Raw genomic sequence first — 23,088 nt, forward strand, 5'->3', positions numbered from 1 at the left:
ATCAAGAAGATTGCCGCCCGTATTTCGAATTTTTATTGAAATATTCTATTTTTTTCCTAGACAGTTTAATTGATCCTCTTTGGTATTAATCGACCCCCTTTCGACCCTCGTGTATTCATCGACCCCTGGAGAACACTTTTCGACCCCAAGGGGTCGATATCGACCACTTTGGGGACCCCTAGTCTAGAATGAGTAAAATACATGTTTGTTTAGAGGTGGGATTCAACTAGTTTACAACAGTTTGGCAGAATTGCTTCCTAAAATATTTTTAGTTCAGTGAACTAGTTATTAACATTGCTTTTGTACAGTTTACTGCAAAAATCTCTGTTTGTGTAAGACTGTCAACTTTTTAACAGCTCAATATGAACAGAAGCAGAACAACTGAACATGAGAGAGACTATGCAATAGAACAATAAATGGAAGTGAGAATGTGTCTCTTCAACTGACATTGATTTGCAACCACCTATCATAAACAAGCATCTGACATTTTCTGCTCAATTCATAAGTACAAATGATAAGCTCTAGGCATAAACTTTCAATTAGGCTTCATTAGAATTTCTGACATTTCCCAATTTTTGGATTTCCTGGGTAGGAATGGGAACTACCAGGATTTGGAAATTTTTTTAGTTTTCAAAGTATCTATAAAAAAATCAACAACAACTGCTGTATTACATCGGGCTAAATAACGACTATAATAATTATGAATTACTGATAAATTAGACCCAAGAGGGAGGCGTTAGGTGCCATCGCATAATAAATTTAATAATTTTAATTTAATTTAATAATTTTAGATTAAACTGGTAGAAAAGAATCAGCCAAGAGTGGGATGATTCTTTTAGTTCATCTTCAAATGCACAGAATTTTTTCATTTGGAATAATGGACAGGGATGGCTGAATCATCCCTAGCCCCTTCTAGCTATGGCCCTATCTCTGTCTTTGAGCTTGATTCTTGCAGCAAAATTTTGATTTATATGTATAATCGGTGATGGAGAGAAGGGTAAGAAAAGTAAGTGATTGGAGGAAAAAACAGGGAGAGCTGGAAAGTAGAAGGAATGGAGAAAGAAATATTAGCAGGAGTGTGTGTGTGTGTGCTAATAAAAATGTGGAAGGAAAAGAATATCATCTTGAGAAGGGATGAACAGAAGAAAGAACAGAAAAACTTTTGATTTTGGAATTTTTTTGGGGACTCTTAGGACCATGTTAGAAAATAATTTAAGTGACGGCAAAGAAGGAAATAGGATTTTTTGATTTGAAAGATTTTAATTATTCCTTTTATCTCTCCACTCCCTTGACCTTTAACCATCAAAATTTAATAACATCAAGTTACAACACTCAATTCTGTTTCTTAACCATTACTTCATCCTGAGATATTAAACCAAACAAATGTCAGTTTTAACTCTTTAAACTCTAAAAACTCATTGCATGTTTGTTGCTAATGAATAAATTGTTTTTACCCCTCAGGCTACAAGGGGAACTCTTATAGCAAAACTAGTCTAACAACTTTCAATCGGCTGATTTTGGCTGATGTCGTGTTTAGAGTTAAACCTCTGTACAGATGGCCAATCACTATTCTTAGATTGTTTTCTCACACTATTCTATTCTATCAACCTTTTTTTTAAATCCCTTCTTTATAAGCTAACATTAAAAGAAGCTAATTTTTAAAAGAAATTAACTCTCATTGGATCATTAAGAATGTCACAAAACATTATTTGTATGATGTATTATTCATAATGTTTGTGAAATATATTTTCTTGCAATTATAACTGTATTTGTTGGAGTATCTATCTCACACAAAAATTGAGTTAATAGCTCACAGATTTATCAGTAAAATGGTTTATGAATTTTGTTAGGAATCTTCCTGAAATGGAAAAAATACTTTTCTGTGCTGCAGGTACTAAGAGGGGCTTTTTTCAAGCCCACTATAGAGTCAATTATTTCTTGTGCATAACACCTATTATCTATATAATTGAAATTTAGACTATTTACAAAAATTAAAATAGTAAATAGTCTAAACTTCAATTATGAAGAAAATACATCCTGAGTTATCACAAAAATTGTAACCTATTATCTATTTTTATTAAAACAGTACTAAACAGTATTAAAACATTTAAACTTTTTCATATAATACAGAATTTTAATGCCATGTTTACTTGAATAATTTGCACACTGAATTTTTAATAAATTGGTAAGAAAAAAATAAATAAAATACAAATAAATTAAATTGGTAAAAATTTTTCTTTATTAGACATTAAACCAATTTTGCTAATTTATGATAGTAACACAATAAACTCTATGATGGCGCGGTTGGGAAATATACAGTGTTGGGAGTGTGCATTGAAAGTACAGTAGAACCTCGATTATCCGGACTAATTGGGGATGAAGGTAGTCCGGATAAGGAAAAATCCGGATAATCGAAACAAATACTTTAATTTGTCTTTTAATGATAATACATCACGTTTTCTTTTCGATGACATATCGGTAATATTAAAAGTAAATACTGTATTTAAATCGTGATCAAATTTTCAAGAAACAAACGTTCGTATTGAATTTGGACTACTATTGACCAACGCTAACAGACTACCTATTGTTTAAAAGGCCCTCTGGTGGCGCAAGAAGACGGATTTTATAAAATAAAAAGCAGTTGAAACTGCATTTTTATGAATAAAAATTTGACAAACTATTTATCGTTTTATGACGAGTAAAATTTTTTCGTCGCGTTCGCGGCTTTTAAGTAATGCATAAACCTTCGAGGCGCGAGGCCCTTCGGACCGCGAGGCATAGGCGGTGGCCCACGTCGTCCATGCCTTACGCCGCCCTTGGTCATAGAAATGATGTAATTTGAATATAAATTATTTATAAATACATATGTCAAGTTATATTTTTATTACGACGCAAAATATATTTAAGAGTTTACGACCACTGTGCTGGGTGAGATGTTGAAACAAAAAAAGTTATGTATTCCATCATGTACATAAACAGTGTCGTAATTCGCCAAGTGCAAATCAGCAAATTCGTAAAATTTTTGTTTATTTTGAACAATCCGGATAATCGAAAATCCGTATAATGGAGGTCCGGATAATGGAGGTTCTACTGTACCTACACAAATGAATAATCATCTTTGTCATTGTTGTAATCAGAACTTGCATCTGAATCATTCTCCTAAAGTATTTTATTTTTTGAGCTATCAGACATGTTTGAAATGCTGCACTTCTGAAATGCTTTTCACTGTCAATTTAAGTGAAAATCTATTCCCATGTAATCCTAATCCACTTGCAGATCATCTCAATTTCAGACTTTATCATTCCTGAAAATATGTATGAATGTTCACCCTTTGTCATTCATTGAATATACTGTTCCTTCACAGCAGCCTTGAATGGCTTATTAATGTAAACATTTAGGTTATAAAAATATTTACAAATTAGAAGAAATTATAAAAATCATCTTCATATATTATCCTTTTTCAACACCTCAGGAACACAACAGTCTCTATGGTGGAGTCAATCTTTTATTTGAGACTACTCATCTGCCTTGATATATAAAAATGTTTAAAATAAGATTTCAGGGCATAATCATAAAGAATATTAATTAATAAATAAATGTCCTGGCCATTGTATTTAAAAATAACGTTTACTCTTTAAATATCCTGTGCACAGGATAAAATTCTCTCTCTCTCTCTCTACACATCTGAAAAACAAGGAGAGTAATTTGGAAACTTTCAATAAACAACAGAATCGGACAAAACAGATAAGAAAGTGTAAATGTGGGTATCTATGTGCTAAAAGGTGCATGATGAAGACAAGAAAATTCTTGTTGGTGAAATTTCTTAGAGAAAAAGTCAGACAATTCAGACAACATTTGAGACATACTGGATTTAAAGATGGTAGTGGGTAGTTGGATAAATTTAAGAGATATGCAGTAGTTTTAATAAAATCTGTGGTGAAATGCAGAAATATGTAAAAGAGATTGTGCAAATCAATTGAAAAGTTTACCAGAAATTATACAGAACTATAGTTTAGATGACATTTTTAATGCAGATGATATGAGCTTAATTTTTTTAGATATTTACTAGACAAAACAATGATATTAAAAAATAGTTCATTTGTCAAAGAGGTAAAAAAAGCAAAGAAATAACTCTTCTTTTGGGAGTAAATATGATAGATAATGAAAAAATGCCATTGTGATTATTGAAAAGTATCATTCTAAGATTTTGTCAATGTTAGTAAAAATAATTTAAATACCACAGTGGTAAGGTATGTATATATTTAGTTAAAATAAGAGCTGGGTTAGGATGGATTGTTATATTTTGTCAATATTGACAGTGACCTAGGTGTCTGCAAACACTTATGTGAAGATGATATCATTGCTGATGTAAAAAATCAAGTGCAAGAAGTAGGCACTTGATGATGAGTAAAAAAGAATAAATCCTGTTAAGAAACAAATACTTTGCTCCCTCTACATATAGGGAAGCCAGAAAAGCTCTGAAACTTTTAAGGTGCTTTCTAGAAATTACATCATTCATAAAACAAGATGTGCTTGAGGTAGTTGACTTCAGTGAAAAATATTGGGCAAGAAGTATTGAATTGTTGACAACAATTTGCTGTAAGAGATTTCTTACTAACAGTGTCAATGTTTTGTTATTTTGTACATATTGCTGCTGTTTGAATAATAACTACAGTACTACTGCTGCTGTTTTAAAATGCATATTTTTTCCAATTACTATTTAAGGGAAGTTATTATTTCCTTTGTACATATCTATTTGGTGTCTGTTATTAATAAGTACTTAAATATTTATTTATTAAAGTTTGAATTTTTAAAAATATTATACTTGAATTATATACCAGTAAGAAGCAAATACAAGAGTGTTTTGAAAAGTGATGACTTTTTCTTTTCTTCTATATTTGTTTTAATTTGGATTTAAAAAAAGAATAGCAAGACTATAAGAGAGCTGTGATGTGATAGTTTTTGTCTTTTCGTTCAAAACAATCACAAATTCATGTGAGAATGTTGGAAATATGTTCTGAAGATTGTATGAATTATTTTAACATTTGACAATTGTGCAAAATGTTCAAACATTCAGGATTTGATCTTGGAGGAGCCAAGTTGAACTGTTTAAAGAATTTTTAATGTGAATTCAATAACATTCTCACCTTATATAATTGCTAATTCATAAGCTATATAGAAATAGAAGACACAACACAATATAAACAAAAAATGAATTTTAATTAGAAAGAACTGGAAAATTTTCTAGTGTTTTTTCTCTTTAAGGGGTGCCAGGGCCCCTTGTTGCTCCTCTGGGTGCACCACTGAACAAGGGTAAATAACCCTATGTGATGAACAGCAATCTGACTGTAAGCACAGATGTTTGCAGAAAACATTTCAACATATGATTGAAAACTTTGCCACATCCATCCTACAGCTCTGACCTAGTACCTAGTAAAAATAACTGTTACTTTTAACCTTGTAATTGGAGTGGTTGTGTTATATATCAGCGAACGTTTTCAACGCCCCTTCTGGGCTCTTCCTCAGGCTTTTTCTATAAATACTAAGCCTGATGTTGAGAATCAAATACCTTCTTTTGAGCTGTTTATCATTTGAATCATCGCATGCGGCAACCTTCGAGCCAATTTAAATAGAAAAGAAAAGAGCAATGTTTTGTGTACAGCATGTATGTGCTGCAGTAGTTTTGACGTAAATTTTTAAATGCTATCATCTGACTTTTTCTTTGAGCCAAACACATGATAGTCACTAGTACTTAGTGACTATCATGTGTTTGGCTCAAAGAAAAAGTTATACTAAATTCATTAAGGATTGAATAATGGTAGAATCTGTAATGCAAAATTTTTCTTTGACTCTTGAAAGTTTACTGTAATAATTTTATTTTTATCAATATTTAAAAATTAGAGATGATTGAAAGCTTCACATAATATTTGTTAATAATAATAATTATAATATTGTTTTGTCATTAAAACAGTGATTTTTATTTTCACTATCTACTGTGATTTTATTATGCAGTAATACTAAAACATTTATGTAATTTGTGATGTTTTATTTTGATGGGACTTTTTATTACATTATTGAAAATGTAATATATATTAGCAAAGATTACTTACTTTATTATGTGTTTTTTTATTTTTTGTTTTAATTTTATCTTCAGAAAGATAAGGATTCAACTAGTCTACAAAAGATGAAATGGTGCATTTGTGTGACAAATACACCATTTCATCTTTTGAATCATCTTTTGAATGTGTTTAAATGATTTCTATACATTATCTTAAAAATTAATGATTAATATATGTAAACATGTTGAAATATTTATTATTAGAAGTCAGTTATCAGATAATAAACAGAAACAATAATAGTAATTAGTGAAAAAGACCCTGTTAATGATTTTTAACTGAGTCTCAAAATTTTATAAGAGTGAACTAGCCATTATGGTTACTCAACTAAATTAATCAATGTACCTTTAACAATGGGTGAAGTTTAAAGAAGATTAATGTTTTTGACCTTGTTAATAGGCCATCTTCAAGTGTGGGCATTTGAAAGTGGAATGATAGTATCAGTAAGGAAGATGAGAAAGATTTTGTTAGAGTAAAAAAGTGGGAAAGGTGGAATATGAAAATGGCAATTGCTGCAAAAGACTAAGGAGATATTATCAGGCAGAGAGAAGGGAATCCTTATCATTATTGTTTATACTTGTGTTGATAACAGCGTGGTAATAAATTTCATATTTCTCTACTATGCTAGTGAGGGGGTCAATGATTGTTCTGATGATTTTGGCCATTTGTCAATCTCCCTGTGGTCAATGTAAATTCAGACAGGTCCATCGTAATGGCATCAGAAAAGTCTGAATCTGTCAGACTTTATTTGAGTAGGTGGAAGAAGACTTTTTGATTGGTACATGGCTTTGCGGCAGATATAGTTTTGTTGTTGGCATTGTGTCTAAGATTCTCAGATTCTGCAGTGTTTAGGAATTCTTGGAACATATGACTATAGGGAAAAATGGGGTACATAAAATGGTGGATATCATGGCAAGGATGACTATTATGACGTTGATTGAAGTTTGGAGAATTGTCAATCCAACTTTTGTTGATCAGGCTCCAGTTGTTTTTCTCATGTTTTATCTGCTTCTGGTTGACCTTGGTTCTGTTCAATTTTTACCTCCATGTGTGTTGGTTCAAGATTTATCCTCAGTTCATGGTTGCTTCTTATTATTCTTCTATTTTCATTAGGAGAGATTGGTTTTGGCTTATTATCCTTTTTGGCCTGTTCTTTTGGATTGATTGTTTCAGTGAACGTTTGGTTACTCAGAGTTAGTAGTTTCTCTGCATTAAATTGTCCTTTCTCGTTCTTTTGGAGTTTGTCTGTTATATTTTCCTCCCTTTTCGCTTCCTTGTTATGTTGCTCCGGGATTCCTTCCCCTGTTTGGGCTACTCAGACAATGATTTCTTTATCAGTTGGGTTATTTTTCAGTTGAGTAGGTTTTGTTGTCCCCTTGAATGTGGAACTGTCTTGGAAGTTTATTCCGCTTCCATTGGGGAGTTTTATTACTTCTTCTGCTAAGTTTATCTCCAATCCTCCGTCTATTATTATGTCTCTTCCCATTAGTCTGTTGAATGGCTGTGTAACTCATTGTCTATGATATAGCATGGATAGGAGAATTGCAAGGGGCCAATATCAAATTGAAAATTGTTTTTATCATAGGTGTTGATTCTATGTTTGATGACGCTTTGGAATGATATCTTGCTCCTATAAATTTTTCTTCTGAAGGTGCCTAATCTTTGCATCAGAGATCTCGACAATAATGTCACTTTTGAGCCTGTATCTGTGGTGAGTCAAGTTCAGAAGCTTCAATGAGACAATGTGATATAGGTTCTGCATCGTTCGCTCTGAATTTATGAGAAGTTGTTGCATCACTGAATCTGGATATTCTGACCCCAGATGTATTTCTTTTCTTTTGCCTAGTTCTTGGCTAAAACTGCCTCTAAAATTTTGACTGTTTCTGTTGGTTCTCCTCTTGTATTGCAGTATCTGGGTTGAGGTTGAGTTGACCAGGTTCGCCAGTTAATTTTTGAGTCACCTAAATAATTTTGTCTTGCTCCATGTCTCCAATTGTTTCTTTGAGTTCACACGCCGCATACTATGTTTCTTGAATCATCTTGTTGGTCCCTAAATCAGTTTCTAGCATTGTTTACTCTATTATGCCAGAGAAATTTTGTCCCTTCTTGTTCTCCCTGATAACGATTTTGCTTTGCAAATGGGGAATTTCTATATCTGGGCTTGTCTTTTGAATTTTCCTTGACCTCTTAGTTTATTTAATTGTTCTTGTATTTGCCTAATTGTTTGGTTTATAGATCTATCAACATGTGAGGCTCTGGACAGGTCCGAACCCTCACTAAAATTTGCATTAAAATAATTGTTTTAGAGAAAAAAATATAGTAGTTAGAGAGAGATTTTTATTTTATGAAAACGCGATGCTAACTTTAAACAACAGAAGAATGTAAGTCCGTCGACCATTTCCGGTTGGAGATCGAATTAAACTTCGATTTTGACCTCTCCCGCACCCTCGAAAGGTTTCGAATTGTCATCGGATGACGATGAGAGACCAATCGGAAAGGGGAATCTGAGAGAAAACGGATAAAACCTCGGAAATTCAAGGACGCGACGGCTTCTCCCGAAAGTTCCAAGTGACAGATCTGTTGTTGTGTGTGTGTCTTGCACCCATCTTCGTCTCCATCTCCCGACCTCGGATCGATATCTTTCCATCAATGGAAGTCGACCGCATCATCCTGGAGTCGTCGAGACGTGATTGAATGGTTTATTCGCAAACAAGGGACACTCCTGCAAAATGGAACTATCTTGGAAAGGAGGGGAAGACCCAGAGGCCGCAACCGCCGCAGAACTTCCAAGATTGCGGAAATCTTGTAAGCTTCTTTCGTGTTTAATAAACGGTTGTGTTGTTTGTAAACGAAGCATCTGTCTCTGACTCAACTGCTTCCACATGTTGTTGATTGTTACCACTCGGCAATCCAAACGGCAAGGGAGATGATGACGATATATATCACATATTATCGTTCATTGAATATTTTTTAATGTCTCCCCCCTCAGCCCCCACAAACATAATCTTGTTGTCACTCTTTGGGTTTGCTGTTCAATTGATATATGGTTTACTTGCTGATCGCTGCTTGCACTGCCATATCAAAGGTGGCAGGTTCTCTGGACATTACCTGTGTTTTAATTCTATCATTAAGGCCACTTAAAAATTGTATTTGCAATAGTTTCTCCCTTTCCTTTTGCTGGCATCTTTTGATAATTTCTGCCTTGCGGACATTATTATTAGTTTGCTCAATAATAGATTTGGATATGAGAGTTTGCAGTCTGTGTATGTTTGTATGTTCTCATTGCATGCTTGTATGTACGCATAGAATTTCTTTAATCTGAGAAAATATGGTTCTTTCTCAAACTGCTTAATCATAAGCTTCTTAAACTCATCATACATACCTTTTTCACCTGTGTCTTTCCATGCGAAATCTCTAGCTATCCCAGTCATCTTTAATTTGGCAACCCTCAAACACTGCGCCTCCACCAAATTGGTTAATTTTGCTATTTTATTCAATGATTCAAAAAAGTTGGTAACTAAGTCCTGTTGGATCTCCCAAAAAGGAGGGTATTAAAGGAATTGGGTCCCCAATTTTGCCTGCCATGAGTGCACTTCCAGCTGTCTCTCCTTGCAAATGTCCTAAAGGATTTGTTTCTCCTCTTTCCTTCATCCTGTAGAACTTAGATGAGATTTAGCTTTCAAATCGTATCCCACTTATGACACTACCGTGACCAAATAGTCGGCACTGGATTGGTGATGCCTACATCAGGACTAACACCACTGTGTTTTAGAGAACACAGAAATTGTGATGGCAATTATGTCTTGTTTCACACACGAGTGATTGGATTTGGGATGTAGGACGTTTGAGAGTCAGTGCATTCTTTCGAATGCACTGACTCTCAAATACAATTCAAATTGAGTACAATTCGAATGTACTCGAATTGTAGTCGAGTGCATTCGAAAGAATGCACTTGACTACAATTCAATTATAAAAGAATAATACCTATTTATTTATTTACATTTAGATATATATTTATATACACACATAGGATAACACGTAGTATTTCTGTTATAGCTTCTACATAGCATAACAAAATTGATAAGGCTTTACATAGTGTAAGATATTTAATGAATTTTCTATATGGCAGAAAAGTATTATTGAGATGGGACCCTAGCTGTGAGAGAGAAAGTTTACATTTCTGTGCACGGTAAACTGATTGATGAGTCAAAATTGAGGTCAAACTATTGTAGATCACTTGATGAACATGTGAAGAAATTCAAGTTCATTGGGTTGGGCCTATTCCTAGCTGGTATAGTTCAAATGTCCAAAATGGCGGCAGAGGACGGGATTGGCAGTGGAAGGGATCGGTGATGGGGAAGCACACTCACATATCCTTTCTCAAGGAGGTAGACCAGTGAACTCTTTTTGTTGTCCTTGATGCTATTATTTTATTTCAGGGGTCCTCCCCCTTGATTTTGATGCCCTTTTTAGGCAATGTTAAGTGTTTTGACCAATAGATGAATTTCGGACAAAAGTTCCTGGTGACACACTCATTCAGAAGATGTGTTACCTTTTGAAAGGAAGTGACTCTGGGTGAAAGATGTAATCATATCCTCCCATAATTAATTAATGTTGGGAAAACTTTAAACAAATTTTAATTTCGATGAATAAAATTTTTTCCATCAAATCTGGACCCTCACACTCCCTATGTACCAGAAAGTTGTGTAAAAGAAGATAAGACTAAACGTAAAAGATTATATTAAGATCAGATATGATCTTAATATTATCTTTTATGTTTAGTGAACCATTGATCGAAGGATCTTGAGGTGTATCTGACGTATGCTGTATTGATTCTCCATTTTCCAATATATCCTTAGTCTTTTGCATCCATTGCTGCTGTTGTAGTCCATCTCTCTCTCTCTCCCTCTCTCATTTACTTCTATTGGAGTCTATCCATCTTCCTTCCTTACTGGCACTGGCTTACCACTTTCAACTGTCTATGCCTGAAGATTGCCCATTTACTGGGATGAAAATATTTGTGTTCTTTAAACTTCACACACTCTTAAAGATGTATTGATTAATTTTATTATTTTGATTTTGTTTTATGATCTAATATACTTTTTGTACATTAAAATAAAATTGGTTATTTTTATTCATAATGGAAGTTGAATATCAGGACTTCAAAACTTAAACTGTCTCAGTTTTTATATAATTCTACAGTTCTTATAATTCATAGAGTAAAACATATCTAATTGGATTAAATAAATACTCAAGTATAAAAGTGAAGATGAAAACAGACGAAAAAAGACTTGATAACAGTGACAGCAGTATTTTTTTTATTAAATATATCAGTTTATTAGTTATGAGTTGTTTTTTTACTTAAAATAATCTCATTTGTTTGTACCCATTTCTTTTATAATAAATTCAATTACTAATAAAATGCTAGTAAGAATATTAGATAATTCTGCATTTTATTATTAATGAAAATGTTTGATCTACCTTAACTAAATTTTCATTCTAAATATTTTTTATTCTTATGTTTGTGTTTTTGGTATTGGTTATTTTATTGTGAAAATATAATAAACCTTAGACTATATAACCACTATATTTATCATGTTATTAAATAAAAGAAACATTAATTGAGTGTAAACATTCCAGTTTGAATACTAATATATCATTGCATAATTCAAAATGTAATTATTTTTAATATGCTCTAAGATGAACTGGTATATGTTACATTGAAAAATTTTTAAAAAGTAATTATTTTGCTCTTAAATAAATCTATATTTTTAACATTTCATTTGAAAAATTAAAACACTTTTTTTTCTGACGATAAATTGCATTTATTAAATGATAGATAATCACAACATAATGAAGTTCTACAATGTACTCTTGACTTGTGCATTTTTATCTTTAGAAGGTTATCTTAATATGTATTTATTAAGTAAAACTTTAAACATTTATGAAATTAATACTTCTGTTTGCAAACTGTAGCATTTTGGCTAAAATTTATGCAACAAATAAATAAAAAAAATTCCTAAAATGTTGGCTCATGTTAGGAAAATAATCAAAACTATTTCCTTTTTATAAAAAAAAAACAAGATAACTGTATCAATAAAGAATTAATTTATTTATTTAGAATATTCTAATATTTTGATAAAATATTAATTAATTAAAAATGTTCAATATTTGATATAAATATTTAAAAATGATAACAAAAAATTTAATATATCTTGAAAATAATTCTGATTCATCTAATAATTCACATAATAATGAAGCTGACTTAAAAATGTGAATTTATAGTGCATTTAGTACTTGTTCTGCTTTGCAGTGCTGCATGGCAATTAAATAGCATTGTATTTTTAATATTTTTTATTATTAGTAGCAATGAAATTTGTGTTACTGTTTACTGTTGTTATTAAATTATATATAACTGCCATAAATATTTTTTTAAGATTTTAAAATAGACTAATTTATATTATTTTCATTTATCATAGGTCTTCAAGTAGTTCTCAAGTCCATCATCAAGGCCATGGCTCCACTTTTACAAATAGGCCTTCTGGTGCTATTTGCCATTGTTATATTTGCCATCATAGGTCTTGAATTTTATAGTGGGGCTTTTCATTGGACATGTTATAGTACAATAGATAACAGTAAATATAATTATTCTTTATTTAAATATAAATACATTTATTGAAATAATAATAGAGATATTCAATATTAAATCATAAAAATAAAGGATAGAATTTAGTTTAATTTTATATTATTATATTAAGAAATCATTGGAATAAAAATTAATTAAGAAAAAATGTATTGTTTTCTGCTTTATTATAGGCTTTACTATTTTTTTTAATCCAAGTACTTTTGGGCCTTTCAGCCCACCATCAAGAATAGAAAGTAAAAATGTTCATAATGTAGAATTTGAAATGCTAGCATTTCAAATTCTATGTGTTATTTCAAGAAGCAGTGAGTTATTTTCAAGAAGGTGTTATTTCAAGAAGCAGTCATTTGATATTCAAATGTTCATAATGAACATTTGAACATTAAATGACTGCTTCTTGAAATAACACCTTCTGTCAGATAAATTATCAGATGGAAATTTTATAAAACTTTTAAAAAAATTTAAAATGAATTTAGTTTTGAAAACTCTTAAAAGTTAGATGCCATAAATTTCTTTATAAATTTTACTTCTTCCAATTTATAATGAAATGTTCTATAATTGTTCATACTCAATCAGTCTAACCAGTTTCTTATTATCTGTTTTTTAAGAATTCTATGAATGTCAAATTTAACACAAAATAAATGCCTTCTAAGTATTAACACTATATTGAGTAATAAACATCCACCAACAAAACCTTTTTTATCAGTGTTGTATTTAACAAAAAACCCACTAATGTTTTCGGCCTCCACCAAGGCCTTCTTCAGGTGCTGAACTAACTGGTGTTCTTCTTGGACCATTAAAACAATGCTGCCCAAGTTATAAACATTGCACATATCACGTTTCACCCCTCTGCCTGACTTTGTTTGAATTCCTCGAACAGTATTGCCACACATGTGCAATCGTTTCCCCGTCCTTAAAGTTGATACAGGTTCAGCATCTGAAGAAGGCCTTGGTGGAGGCTGAAAACGTTAGTGGGTTTTGTGTCGAATACAACACTGATAAAAAAAGGTTTTGTTGGTGGATGTTTATTTATTGTCAAATTTGTTTCAAATTACAAAAAAAAACATTTTAAAAATTTGTTTTTTTCTAGCAGAAGGTGTGACTTTACAGCATCTGCTTGACAAGCTGGTGTTTTATTTGATTGGTGTGAATTTAAAATCCTCTAGCTTTCATATATCTTATGAATTTTTTCAATAATTTTCTTTTCTTGATGATGAGCTGAAAGGAACAAAAGTACTTGAATTAAAGAAAAATAGTCAAAATGTTTCCAATAATAAAAGTCTATAATAAATTAAAGTCTATTGTTTTCTGCTTTGAAAACAATAGACTTTAATGTTTGGAGAAGTAAGTTTTTAGTAAAATTAGAATACAATAAACTTAATAAAAAAAATTAAAAGAATATTTAATTTTTAACATTTTAATACTGAAAAAATTATTAAGTTATTTTCTAACATATACATTTTATACAGATATGATTAGAAGTTTTGCACTATTTATACTATTTAATATAGAATCAAGCATAGCACACAATTAATTTAATTAAATTTTTTTTTCCAGGAATGTTTTTCAATATATATGCAATTTAAGTTTTAAAATTAAAAACTCAAATGTATTCTATCATGCTAGAAATATTTATTTTCATATGCTATTTAGAAGTCTAACTTTGTAATTCATTGACTGAATTATAAGTTTACTAGCTGATGAGCCCAGCATTGCCCAGGAAAAAAGTAACAATAGCGTAGATTAAGATTAATACATTATAGCCAATCTTACCCGTTTTTTTAGAATGCAAGAATTAGGTTGCCCTGTTTCCAGACTAATTAGAAAATTTTTAGATGGGTCTAAAATTATTTTCGATTTCTCACAAAAACCCGCATTTGCACCTGTAAATCTTGCACGTTGCATTCTCTTAACATATCAATTGTTACTGAACCACTTCCATTGTTAACATTTTCACTGTTAACACCCTCTTCCTGAAGAATTTCGAAAAAGTCCTTCTTAGTGTAGTTGTCATGACACACCCTAACTGTACCAAATTTCAACCTTCAACTCCTAACCGTTTGGGCTCTGTGCTTCTTATTATTTGGAGTAGCTATTTCAAGTGGCAATTTTGGCAACTAAAAATAATATTGTCGACGATATCAACTTTAATATCCAAAATAAAATTTCCGGTAATATTCAAAAAAAAATTCAGAACTGGCAAGAACTCCTTTTAAGTTTAAGCATTGTATAAAATATAAATCAAATCAACTTTTTATTAACAAATACATTAAGTACACTTTACACAGTTTTCACACTTTATTTTCAATTTATATTTAGTCACTGTATCACTTTGACTACTCACACTTTATTGCTTGTTTTTATTCACTCACTGCACTATTTCAGAATTTTCACTTCTTTTTCTGTTCTTCCCTTTGTCACTGAAAAGAAACTGACGATCGAACCCATGATGGATCTTGCTTTATATACCCCCACTAATGAGTAGACCCACTCCCACCCATACAAAAAAAAAATTTGAATGGTCCACAATGTTCTAGAACATTCCACAACATTTGAGTGTTCTGGAATGTTCCACAATGATCTGGGATATTCCGTGATGTCCCCAAATGTTCCAGAACATTCTGGAATGTTGTGGAATGCTCTCGAATACTCTCGAATGTTCTGGACTGTTCTAGAAATTTCTAGAGGGCAAAAATTCCAGCCCTTATATCTTCAACAGCATGCCCTTCAGGTAAAAATGGGAACCTACTTCATGGATGGGGGATAGAGGGCTACCACACCATATAACTTACTTGATCGTACCGGGACTCGTTTTTGAGTTTTAGTGACACGCACATTGTACACTTACCTTTATTATATACATTGATTAAGATGAAATAATTGTTTATATATTATAAAATATTTTTACTTTATGAATTGATATTAATTTAAAAAATAGACATCCACAGTTGCCGTAAATAATCAGGCTATAATTTGGAAATAATGATTTTGAATTACAAATGAATTTGACACTAGAGGGAAGCGTTAGGCACCATCTTGTATTAAAATTAATAATTATAATATTTAATTAAATAATTTATATTAAACTGGAAGAAAAGAATTGGCCCAAATCAGGACTTGAACTCACAACTCTCGCTTACCATGTGAATGCATTACCAGTTATGCTACCTGGATCTCCGGTCTGATCTCCTCTTCCAGTATATATAAGCTTAAGATATAACTATTGTCAGTCATTACGGTGCCAACTGAGTATAACCAGTATAACAGTATAACCATCATCGCTAATGACCAACAATGTTGGCTGCAATTTTTAATCATATTTTAAATTAAATAAATTTAAAATATGCTCTTCACCTCAAATTAGTACTGTAGTGTCTTGCCCCTTCACCATAATGATCGATGATGGTTATATCTTAAGCTTATATATACTGGAAGAGAAGATTGGACCGGATGTTCAGGTAGCATAACTGGTAATGCATTTGCACGGTAAGCGAAAGTTGTGGGTTCGAGTCCCACTTCGGGCTGATTCTTTTCTCCCAGTTTAATCTAAATTATTTAATTAAATATTATAATTAATAATTTATATATGAGATGGCACTTAATGCTTCCCTCTAGTGTCAAATTCATTTGTAATCCAAAATCGTTATTTCCAAATTATAGCCCAATTATTTTCAGCAGTTGTGGATGTCTATTTGCTATACAACAGGTTTTGGTTGGTGTTTATACAGTAGACTCCCCTATAATGCTTAGATACGTTCCACGCTAATCGAATTTTACGTTGTAGGAATGATTAAATACATGAGCCAATTGCAGCCCGATAGGTGGGAACTTACGGACTAAGGCTGTTCGAAAGGTTTTCTTCTATAAAATTAACCGATTCTAGACTAATTCCACTCAACATTTCCAAAACACGTAAAATTTTTTGGGAGTAATCCGTATAAACTATGCTATAAACAAAAAATTATAGGATTACTTACCGAGTGTGTACCGTTCGACTACGCCGTTGCTTAAAGCTGGTTTTCGTTGCGGAACAGCACATGAAACGGCGGCTGCAATTTCTAATAACGAATTTTTCGCAGAAAAATAACTTGACCTTTGGAGACATCATTAATATAAATAATTTTTATGGCCGTTGAATAAGAAGTGTTTCTTTCACAAGAAATGTATAAAATTAGTGCTGTATTAGACTTACGGTACCTAATTTACATACTGTACAGACGATAATAAACTCAACTTACTAGCCTAAAATCTCCGTAGCGTGTTGCCAGGCGGCAGAAAGCATATATATAATTATAATAAAGTTACAATAAATTAAGTTAATATATAATTATATATACAGTACCTAATTTATATATAATTAATATATAATTATATGTACAGTACCTAATTTATATATAATTTATATATAATACTAAACAGACGATAGCAAACTCAATTTAGCCGCTCCGTAGCGTGGCGCAGGGTCGGAGGAAAGTAGTTCGGCTGCTCATCCACTATTGGTCCAGACTCTATCAATCTTGTCGTGAAACGACGTTATAGGAGGTATTTTATACGAAAGTTGCTACAATTTTTTCGCTACGTTATAGGAATTGTCATTATAGGAACGTACGTTATAGAGGGGTCGACTGTATTTGATATTAATTTAGTTCAAAAGTTAATATTTACTAATATTATTCTAAATTTAGAACTACATTAGTGAATATTATATGCTATCTATATATCTACACTGTAATTTAGTTCACAGTGATTATGTCGAAAAGTAACTATGTTTGTACCTAACTTTTAGTAATAAATTCATTTTGTTATTTATACTTGTTTATTTTTATGGATCATCGGAGGTTGAAAAAAGACATCCTACGTAGAATTTAATTCTTCAATAAAATTTATTTAGAGAAAAATGGCATTTACAATGTTATGACATTGCATGCTTCATTTGTTTTCTTTTTGGTCCATGGTATTCTTAGGAGTCTTCTTCTTCAAACCCAGAACTCAAAGGTATCCAATTTCTTCCACTTAAACTTTGAGAATGTAGTTTTTGCATCCACACATGACAACAGGAAGACAAGAGATCTTACTAGTCTGATCTTGAGTATTAATGGTCACATCCTTGTTCTTCATGATGGGTTGAGATGTGACATGGCTTTTTTCCTAGCAAGATTCTTAAGCTCCTCTGTGCACCTATCATCTCTGGTGACTATGACTCCAAGTAGTACAAACCTGTCCACAACTTTGATTGTTTCACTGTCAATCTCAACACTGTCAAATGGTCCTGTTGACATTGCTTTTGTCTTCTTTATGTTCAGTAATAATCCAAATTTCTTACTTTCATAACTGATATGCTCAATTTTCTTTTTGTTCAAACAGACGAATCCTATCTGAATAGGATTTGTCTGCTTGTTAATTTCATACAGTAGTTGATCATAATGCCTTTTTATTACATATCCATTGTTGAGTTCAATTAAGTAATGTACAGTAATACCCCGACTTATGCTACCCCGACTTACGCGAACCCGGAGTTACACGATTTTCAAATCTCGTCAATTCGTCTTTTGTTTGAGCGCCATGCAACCCTTGATTACTCACTCCCCCCACACTATTGTTCAGCTTACATGTTCGAATGTGTCGCGCGGAATCCACACATAGCTACAATTTATTTTGTGTTATTTATTTCTGTGTTTGTTATATCTACGGAGACTTCAGAGACTCTACTATGTCATCCAAACGAAGTAGAACTAATTCTTCTGCATCAAACAAGAAAAGAAAAACTTTATCTTTGGAATGTAAAGTTAACATTGGGTATGTTCGTAAAGTCGAACGAGTTAAACGAGAATAACGTCATCGTTATTAATATTTCGTTAGACTTTTCAAACGATTTGTTACTAACGCATTTAACTCTGTAAAGTACTATATTATTTTTCCGACTTTCCAACGATTATCGACACTACTGTGTGCCGGAAATAGCCGTTCCCTAACGGGTACTTTACGCAGATTCGCGTTAGTGTGCCAGGCCTGGACTTTAAGCGTGCACCGAATTAAATAATGACAAAGTTTGTCAATAACAAAATCAAATATTTAATTAAACTTCTAGTAATAAACTATATACAGTATTTAGTAAAAATCAAACAATAATTTATTCAATGAAATTCAACAAGAATCAAACCGACAAACTCAAATCAATCTATTTCTAACTTAATTCTATTCCCCTTTGGAATTCGACAAAATCAAAGAATTAACTTATAAACAATAATTCTTATAAATTAAAGATCCTAATCGTCACCTCAATATACTAGGAACCTATTTCCTCAAACTCTCAAGACTTTCTATAATCGTCGATCCACAAATCGAATAACTTCAAAATCCTATCGGACACCTCTCTCGTTCACTGCTACGAAGCTCACCAAAGCTCGTTGCTATCAGGAATTCACCTCGTTCGTTTTCACTTGAGTTAGAGGCTTTATAGTGTGAGGTGACGTCACAATTCTGAATGAGCTCACTCTCCTCATTTACATACTTATCTGTAACATTAAATTTTTCTTGTTTATCTGGCAGATTATTTTCCGACAATACTTCGCTAACCTTTTACATTATTCTTTTTAACAATTATCGGGATGCTTTATTCTTTTAAGGTTTAGCGATTCCTAACTGGGTTGTGGGGTCTTCCCCCCCCTTTTTCTCGGTGCGGACTTACTTTTTTCCGCTTGGGAAGCGCAAGTGTGCGCGAGTTTTTCTACGGCGCTTTTCTTTCGTCGGTGAGTTGGTTTTTCTTCTATTTTTAAGTTACTAAGGTGAATGGTGAGGAAACCTTCGTCTTAACTAAACATAAGCCCCAAACAAAATATAATGAAAGCAAAATAAAAGTAAAATAAAAATAAAGCTCAGACTTGGTTCCTTACAACTTGTTCGACTTTACGAACGTACCCATTATTAAAGACTTTGATACAAAAATGAAAATTTGTGAATTGGCAAAGAAGTTTGATCTACTGGAATTGACGGTCAGAACAATTATAAAAGGCAAAAAAAAAATTCTCGAAGCTGTGAAAAATGCTCAATCTTTAAATTCAAGCATCATTCGTAAACGTCACAGTATTATTGCTGAGATGGAAACAATGTTAAAATTATGGCGTAATAATCAAGTAAATGTGAAAAATTGTAAAATAATATAGGCCTAATTTGTTATACATATGTATTATCTTATCTAAGATTTTATTAAACATTTTTTTCTAAATTATTGTTTCTTTAGTCTCCGGTTCCAATTAAAAATTATTTGTATGTATTTATATGCGAAATTATACCCCGAGTTACGCAGTTACCGCTCGGTCCCATTTATCGCGTAAGTTCGGGGTATTACTGTACATGACTTAATCATTCAGCTACGATACCATATTTCCAAGGACCTGATGTTGTGTAATTTTGGGATTGTACATGATCGCCCATGCAATAAAATTTGTAGAATTTTGGTTGTCCAGTTATATTCCTTTGGGAGGCTTGTGCCTGAGGTTTGAGCATATCTAATTTTGTTCTTATTGTATGTCCTAATAAGTTTTCTGCTGGACTTCTCCTGTTAGATAAGGGAGTCGTTTTATACTGGAATAGTAGTTCACGAAGTTTCTGATGTAAGGTATCACTTTCGTACTTCATATATTTGAAGTGTGTTTTTAAGGTGTGACAGTATATTTCACACTGGTCATTTGTGGCTGGATGTCCCAGTGCTATTAAGCTTTAATGGATTCCATTTCTTGAACAAAACTCTTGAAATTCTTGTGACTTAAAAATATTTGCATTATCACTTATTAAAATTTCAGGTAGACCAAATCAATTAAAGACTTCACATAGAAAATGAATTGTGATGGATGTGTCTGATGCTTTCTTTGTATAGAATATTTCTGGTTACTTTGATTTGGCATAAACAACAATAAAGAAATAATGATTCATGAATTGATGTGTATACGTTGTCAGTTTTTTGTAGGTATTTCCCATTTGTGTATTGGGGCTTTTGTTGGATTTTTCTTAATGTCACAGCAGTCTTTGCAACTTTTAACCATATTCTTGATATCAGAGTCAATATTACGCTAGTAACAGTAATTTTGGGCTAGAGACCTTCGTCTGAACAATTCCTATGTGTGTAGAGTGTAGCTCTTGTAGGACTTCTGGCTGTAAACTTCTTGGGACGATTACGTGGTGTCCTCTAAACAGAATGCTGTTGTGTTGGATATTTCATGGTCATACGTATGGCCATTGACAATGTTGTTTTTGATCTGTGATAGTTACTTATCAATTGATGATTCTCTTTGAATGTCCTTGGCAGTGATAGTTCCAGTTGAGATATGTTTAACAACAGTCATGGTAAGTATCATCATGGTCTTCTGTCAGGGCTTCTTTCCTTGTTAAGGGTATAGGGTTCTGTGACATGTAATTGGCATTTGTATGTTCAATTGACTTCCTATGTTTGATGGTGTAATCATGCAACTGCTTGTTGACTGTGACTTTATAGTTGGCACAAATTTGTATTGTCCCATCGGGTTTTGGGATAACAACTATGGGTGCTTCCCACTCTGAATAATCCACTTTTTTGATGATACTCTCACTTTCTAATTTATCTAATTCCTTATCCACTTCTTCCTTCAATGCACAGGGAACTGGGCATGGTTTTAAGAACATTGATTTGGCACCATCTCTGTTTTAATGAGCAAATATAATTAGGTATTTGGCCAACTGAGGAAGTGAATACTTCTGAGTACCATTCTATGATTTTTGAAATGGATGTTTCTACTTCTGTTGATGAAATGTTGTTGACCTTATTAGTTGTATGGCTGAGTTCATTGATGTCAATCTTTAAACTCTGAATCCAATCTCTTCCTGCTATTGCATTTTTTTGGAAGGGAATGACATACAAGTCCTTTATACTGTAGTTACCACCATATTTAGTTTTTAGTTTTGCTACTCCTAGGGGTTTGAAAATGTCTCCTGTGTAACTTTGAAAGGTCACTTCCATTTTTGTTATGGGTGCATTCAATTGTAAACGATTGAATTTGTCTATACTGATGATAGTGATGCGACTTGCAGTGTCACATTCAAAATGGACTCTTGTACTGTTAACGTAAATTTCTGTCAGGAGTCTGTCATCAGTTCCTGTTATATTAACAAATATGTCTAGAATGCTGTTTATATGAGTCAATTCTGCATTTGTGATTAATATGGTGGACATTATGATTCCTGTTAATTGTTGACATTTGTTTCCTTAAGGATGATATGCATATTTTTCCCGTATGTCCTTTTTTATGACACCGTTCACATTTCAGCTGGTCTTTGACTGTACAGTTTATTGATTTATGATTGTTTTTCCTGCAATGTAAGCATACTCCTTCTAAATGAAGTTCTTTAGGGTTAAGTAGGTTTCCGCTGCAAACTCTGCTTCTATTCTGCTTCTGTTCTGATTTGATGGTTGTGTTTGAGGATGTGAACTTAGTTTAATTTGAGTATTTTTGGTCATTTTGTGAACAAGGTGGTTCTTTTATATACTTTGTTGTTTTCAATTTTGGAAGCTTCTATGGCTAATGCAATTTCTAGCATCTGTTCGAAGGTTAGATCGGTTTGTTGTAGAATTTTCTCACAGATGTCAGAATCTTGTAAACCATGTATGAATTGTACTCTTAACATTAGATCTATGATGGATTTTATACAGTTTGCATTGTTACAATTAGACTTGAAATCTGCACTTTTCGAGAGTTGTTTTAATGAAGTCACGTAATTTCAAATGGACTTACCACTATGTTGTACTCTGGACAAAAATTCATGCTGTTCTGTTTGGATATTTCATTTTGGTGTTAGGTGATTTTGTAGCACTTCATTAATCAGCAAAGTTTGCCTAGACAGTATTTTTGATGCCATTAGGTTTGTTAGTAGCTGATAATGTTTCAATTCAAGACAATTGATTAATATCATTACTTTAGCTTTTTCAGTAGTGGCATCTGTTCTGGTTAGTTCTTTGATTTTGAAAAAGTTATCCAGTCATTGGGAATAGTTTTCAAAGGTCTTGGACATTTCGTTGTAAGTTTCGAAGGTTAGAGCTTGCATTTGGAGAACTCGTTGAACTAATAGTTCTGGTTTCATCTCCACCAACTGACTCTGTAGTTTCTTGATGAACACATTTAGAGTTGAAATTAATTCTGTAAGTTCACTCATTTTTATATCCTTTTATCCTTGTCGGATTTATATCCTTTTTTATCCTCGTTGCCAATTTTATCCTTATTGTATCTTATCATTGCCAATTTTATCCTTGTTGCCAATTGTTGTGTCCATAAAATAAACAATTACTTGTTAACATATATA

At 32.3% G+C, this 23,088-nt stretch overlaps 1 protein-coding gene across 1 annotated transcript in view; it reads left to right on the plus strand.

The window, feature by feature from the left end:
* LOC111625859 (voltage-dependent calcium channel type A subunit alpha-1-like) overlaps positions 1 to 23,088 on the plus strand; it is a 243,048-nt gene that overhangs the window by 21,571 nt on the left and 198,389 nt on the right. The window contains exon 2 of the mRNA XM_023369099.1: positions 12,596 to 12,751. Within this exon, the coding sequence (XP_023224867.1) occupies positions 12,596 to 12,751 (156 nt within the window). The remainder of the gene's footprint in view (positions 1 to 12,595; positions 12,752 to 23,088) is intronic.

Source organism: Centruroides sculpturatus, unplaced genomic scaffold, assembly GCF_000671375.1.
Source record: "Centruroides sculpturatus isolate CEXI.00-Female unplaced genomic scaffold, Cexi_2.0 scaffold427, whole genome shotgun sequence".
NCBI lineage: Eukaryota > Metazoa > Arthropoda > Arachnida > Scorpiones > Buthidae > Centruroides > Centruroides sculpturatus.